The following is a 6,000-nucleotide window of genomic DNA, read 5'->3' as shown; positions in this document are numbered from 1 at the left end:
ACCCTTTAAGGACATAGCACTACGCATAGACCTTTGATTTGAAACAAAGCTAATTATATTTAATACAGACTCATTCTAAACCTACTCTTTTCACAAGGCTGTCTTTTTTGGAAAAACATTATTTTGTAATGCTATAAAGGCCTATTTATGTTTTACATTTGAGGACGTTCCAAAAAGTAGTTAACAGTCAAGTAGCACATTTTTCAACAATTTTCTTTCCCACGAATAAACACCCACACTCACGCACACTCTTCACTCAAGAGGAGCAGCAGATCAGAAGTGTTTCCTTGTCAGTTTAGCACCATTATGGAGGGTGTGGGTTTAGCTGCTGTCAGGTGTGTGTCACTATCACTCATGCTCTGAGATTAGCTTTCTAGAAAATGTCAAGTAAAACTATTCAGCGGTGAACGGACGCTCACATTACTTGATTGTCGGTCTAGTCTCCTAGTATTGACCGCCACCTAGTGGTTGAAAAACACAGTGACATTGAAGCGCCGCCAGACCATTTTTTTTGCACACACACAAATATGCTTAAAAGATACATTTATAAGTAGGCCTATACTTAAAAATTGTCAATAAACAATATGTGCAATACTACGGTCACATATTGGGTTTGCTTTTAAACATTTCTCTGCCTACCTATTTGACTACTGAGACTTGGTTGAGTCCATGAAATGTGACTAGATGCTTCTCAAGAAACCTAACACGGAAAATAGCGACACTTAAACACAAAACTGAGTGTCTCTTTATTGCAATTCCAGGAAATAAATATCAAACCCTGAACAAGACGGCATCCAATACACTAATATTCAAACCCATTCAAAGAGAGATGCAGTTCGATATAAACGACCAGGCATTTTAGAAAAGCACAGTAAAAGAGAATAACCTCCATTAAACCCAACTTCCGCTATTGCTCAGGCCAGAGATAGGCTTTTACAAATGCGAAATGTTTCAGTTTTCAACAGGGAATTAAAGTGTAAAAAAGAAAAAGAAAAATCACAATCTGTCAAGGTTTAACATGCAGAATCTCATTAAAACAATATTATTTCTCTATGACTTTTTTTTGGTAACACCTTTGGTATAAGGTTTCATTTGTTAACTATATTAGGTAACATGAACAATAGCCTACAGCACTTATTAATCTTAATATATATTAATTTCAAATCCAAAGCTGTATTTGTTACGTTTGATTTGCTAATGCACTATGAACATGAACAAACAACGATCAATTGGATTTTTCTAATGTTAACAAAGATTAATAAATGCATATATATATATATATATATATATATATATATTTATATATATCATTGTTAGCTCATGTTAGCAAATGCATTAATTAATGTTAACAAATGAGACCTTATTGTAAAGTATTAGCGTTTTTTATATAATGTAGGCCCCTTGCAAATGTTTTTTGAAATATGCAACCACAATATAACTGGATTTTTGTGTTTGTTTTTAATAAATTCCCTATGCATTTAAATCCATCAAGCTGTAATTGTCCTTCAGGCAACACCACATGAAGTACTCAAGCCAAAACTGTCAATCTAGCAAGTGAAAGTTCATAAACAACACTATGAAAATGTTCCTTCTTATCCACTGACAGTTTACTGGAAAATCTCCTTCGAAAGACAAAGTCTCAAACATAGGGCAAAAAACCATCTCGCTAAAAATGTGCTGTACACTCTGGCAAATACCTCTCAACATCAGCTTACAACCACACATCACATTAGCTCTGGAACTGGTGTTGGAATATGTTATCTGCATTTTGTTAACAGACATTATTGATATTAAATAACTTACAATATCGAAATACATACGAAAATGTAGATTCCATTATACAACAGTCAAAAAACAAAACACGCCCCAAGAAAAAGCCAGTTTCTAAGGATATAACAGAACATGCAATCCTCACCCTTTACAAAAGGTTTTATCAAAAAAAATATAATAATAATAATAAAACAGTTGCTCTGTAGTCCGATGATCAGAGATACGTATCAGTTTCAACTCATGCAGTAACTCAAAATTAGAAAGACAGGGTAATGCTAACAAATACATTGAATACTGATGTGAATATTTAATGCACAAAGTATATTGGCATGGACAAATGTGCACAAGGATTGTGGGGCAAGAAAATTGGTTATTTGGGGAAAAAAAATATAGCAAGTATAAAAATATTATATATTGTATGTCTACAATTATTTGGTCATTTTCAGAAAATCTGTACAAGCAATTCATGAAATTTAAAAGATGGATTTGCTGTTTAATTTAAAGTGTAAAAGATTAAAAACATCATTTAAAAGAACATTCCTTAAAGATCTGAATTCTTTTTTCATATAAAATGACTATAAATCCAAACACTAAAAGGGAGATTTATTTTTTACCCTAACATCATTAAAAGTAAAAGGAAAGGGGGAAAAAACACTAACAAAAGAAAAAAAAAAAAAAAAAATTCATACGATACTAATAAAACCAGTGGCAGTCAAAACAATAGCAGTTATTTATTCCTGTGACTATGCAGAATATCAGAGACCAGGATGTAGGTTGAACATCCATCTTCACTCATCTGTGTTAGTGTGTGCAGTCTGACGGAGGAGTTCAGCAGACGCAGAGTGTTGCTTTACGGTGCTGTAGTATTGTGACGCTGGGCGTCCGTTTGGGACTCTTGCCGGTGTTGCGTTTAGGTACGGAGCGTTCCCCAGTCCTCCGGCGGGAGCTGCTCGGGGTGAGGGGGCTGCGTCTGGGCCTCTTCCCCAACGGACTTGACACATCCGGTGAGGACAGGGGCATCTCTGGGGTCCAGTTGCACTCAAAGGGGCACGCAGTCAAGGAAGCTTTGTCCGTGAGCTCAATGTAAGGGAAGTTTTCCTCTAACGGGGGTTCTGCGCTGAGACTCACTCCTGACAGACCGTTCCTTCTCTCCAGCGCCGGCAAAGACTCACTGCTGGCTGAGGACAGGTCTGGATCCGGGGTCTGTAGAGGGTCAAAGATTTAGTCATTTTGTGTTTTACCCATTTCTGATCCTAGAATTAGCATTTTATTATTTACAAGTTACACATGTTGGGAAGCTACTTTTAAGGCTACTTTTGCCAAGCTAGTAGTAAAAGTAGGTAAAGTCCTTTTGAGAAAGTTGACAGCTCCACAACAAGTTAAAGAGAAAGTTCACCCAAAAATGAAAATTCTGTCATAATTTACTCGCCCTCAAGTTGTTCCAAACCTGTATGAATTTCTGTCTTCTGCTGAACACAAAAGAAGATATTTTGAAGAATGTTGGTAACCCAGCAGTTGATGGACCACATTGAACTCCATAGATTTTTTTTTTTTTTTCAAATTATATAAGTCAATGGGGTCCATATCAACTGTTTGGTTACAGACATTCTTCAAATTATCTTCTTTTGTGTTCAGCAGAAAAAGAAATTCATAAACATTAACAACTACAATTAATCTATTTATGAGGATTATTTATATTATAATATAACAGATTTTTTTTTTTTTTTAAAAGCAGAAAAGAAAAAGAGAGCAGCATTTATCTGGCATAAAAACAATAAAGTCTTCAATTAGAGAATAAATCAAATTAAGAGTAATATTGTGAAAATATTATATTATAATATAATATTGTGAACTATTAATACAGTTTTCTAATTTAATGTAATTTATTCCTGTGATGGAAAAGCTGAATTTTCTGCATCATTACTCCAGTCTTCAGTGTCACATGATCCTTCAGAAATCATTCTAATCATTTCAAGAAACATTTCTTATTATTACCAATATTGAAAACGGTTGCTGGTGTCTGGTTATGTATCTCGTTTGCAGCAGGTCATAACAGCAAAAAGGTGTTCTACAAAGTACTAAAGATGCTTGCCATGAAGGAGTTGAATCATTTTGAGACTGCACAAGTCATTAAAAGTTGCGTTTTCAGTTGAATTTGGGTTGAATTATTTAAAATTACTTTTGTTTGATTTGTTCTTTGCAAACAGCTGAAAGTCTGTACATTTTGCAAACAAACCTAATTTGCAATGGGGGTTGAATAATTTCGATTTCAACTGTATAACATATATTGCCTTAATCAAAAATGTTCATTAACTGGAATTCCGTCATTTTGACAGACAATAAATATTGTATTTACCTGCTTTAGAAACATTCCAGTAAACACTGCTAATATGATTAGTAGTGAAAAGGGTAGACAAGTACATTTTAAAGCATCCGTGTGAAAACAAACCTGGAAAGAGCAGTGAGGATTTGGGGAGAAAAACAAGAGCTTCTTAGTGCATTCCAGTAAATTATTTATGGGATATATCAAATTAAATCGGGAGAACAGGCCACAAATGTGGAGTGCATGTTGTAATTTTTCATACTGTTACATGGGAATACAAAGAAGAAAAAAGAAAATAATCAGGAGGAAAAGAATGCAGCGTCTAAAAAGAGCTCTCGCCATAGATATTCTTGTTATACCATATCACGTTAAAATGGAGAGTTAATGTTATTCTCCTGACGTCTGAAAATAGAACATGAAGGAAATCTAACAGTTTATTTAGTCAAACTGATGGATAAGGATTATTTGTAACACAACCTTATGCCTCCCATAATATAAAATGCAATAGGCTCGTTAGGATAAAGGTAGATATCAGAGATTTTATTTATTGGATATTTAACTACGCATGCTCATTTGCCCCTTTTTTTTTTTTTTTTTTTATTAAATTTGCAATAATCTAATGCTTAATGTTAAGGTTAATCTTTAATACAATAAAACTTTAAACACTGTTAAATGTAATATTTATCAAGTCTCAATTAATATTCATTTTCCATACTGTACATCATGTTTTGATGTACAGAAATCGTGCAGCATTTGAAACCATTTGGAGTTCAATTTATTTAGACAAAATAGTACAGAATTTTAATATCAGTCATACCATGACAATAATGATCGGTTTATCAGTATTGGCCAGAATTTTTTTTTCTGTAAATCCCTAAAAGAAATATTAAAAAGTTCAAAACGTTTTTAAAAAAAGAAATCCAGAGGAAGTACCAGAAATGGAAAAGATTCAAACTGCAAACAAATGGCAACAACTCTTAAAGACAAAATACAAATAAAGTGAGTCTAAAGTCTGGTCTTCATCACTACTTTACGACAGAGGAAACGCATCACGGCTGCTCTTTTGCATTCTCTTGCCCTGTTCTGTATTTTTCATTTCCCCTCTATCAAAATCATAACAGCACCAGAAGAGCAAACAGGAAAAACGATCAAAGCGGCCTCCCTAAACCTCAAATCCACTCCACTTAAAAGGATTAAAAACACAAACATCTGTCCACTCTCCAGCTCTCTGAGCCAAAGCAAAACAGCCAAGAGCAGCTGGAGGAGCCGTGCTTCAAACACACTGGGGCCAAACAAACACGGAGACATGGCTTCCATCGGAACTGCTCTGACAATGGAGGCCTCGATCGGGAAAAGCAGGCAGGACTGATGAGCAGCGTGTTAGTCTCTCTTTTGGTGGGCATGGAGCCAAAGTGTGGCTAACATGAGCAGGAACTCTGTAAAAAGTCTTATCTGAAAACTTCTGATTAGCTGTGAGTCTGGACAGTGTACAGAAATCTCTTGAAGGTCAAGGGTATCATGACCTCCTGTTTTTGTCTGCTTGAAGTTGCAGACAGGTTTTGCGAAAAGCACTGGCACTTTGGCACCAAGTCGATACTGGAATTGTTCAAATGTGACAATACCAGACTCAAGACACAGATAGTATTGACTGGTGCCCACTGTTGCACTCGTATAGACAAAATGTCTATTTTTTTGCCGCATTGAGCATTATAGCCAATCGCAGGCCCGGTTTACACCTGGTACACCTGGTGTTGGCGTCTTATACGGGGTCTAAAAAGTTGTGAGCTTGTCCACTTTCGACCACTTCCAGAGGAAGTCAAAAACCCATTCGACCGGATTGCTTTCGTAGTGTAAATGCTCATGTGGTTGAATGTGCTCGAACAGCAGCAAAATACCGTCTACTCTCC

General features: G+C 35.6%; 1 protein-coding gene across 2 annotated transcripts in view; it reads right to left on the bottom strand.

The window, feature by feature from the left end:
• Nucleotides 1–1,513: 1,513 nt before the first annotated feature.
• The window catches only part of ppm1db (protein phosphatase, Mg2+/Mn2+ dependent, 1Db), a 15,648-nt gene continuing 11,161 nt past the window's right edge, over nt 1,514–6,000 (bottom strand). For both annotated transcript variants that reach the window (XM_079873321.1, XM_079873320.1), the window contains one exon: nt 1,514–2,973. In XM_079873321.1, coding sequence (XP_079729447.1) covers nt 2,599–2,973 — 375 coding nt within the window. In that variant the 3' untranslated portion in view covers nt 1,514–2,598. The remainder of the gene's footprint in view (nt 2,974–6,000) is intronic.

Source organism: Squalius cephalus (assembly GCF_949319135.1).
Source record: "Squalius cephalus genome assembly, chromosome: 5".
NCBI classification, from domain to species: Eukaryota; Metazoa; Chordata; class Actinopteri; order Cypriniformes; family Leuciscidae; genus Squalius; species Squalius cephalus.
Note: the sequence above shows the minus strand (reverse complement) of the source record. Positions and strands in the feature narration are given on the sequence as shown.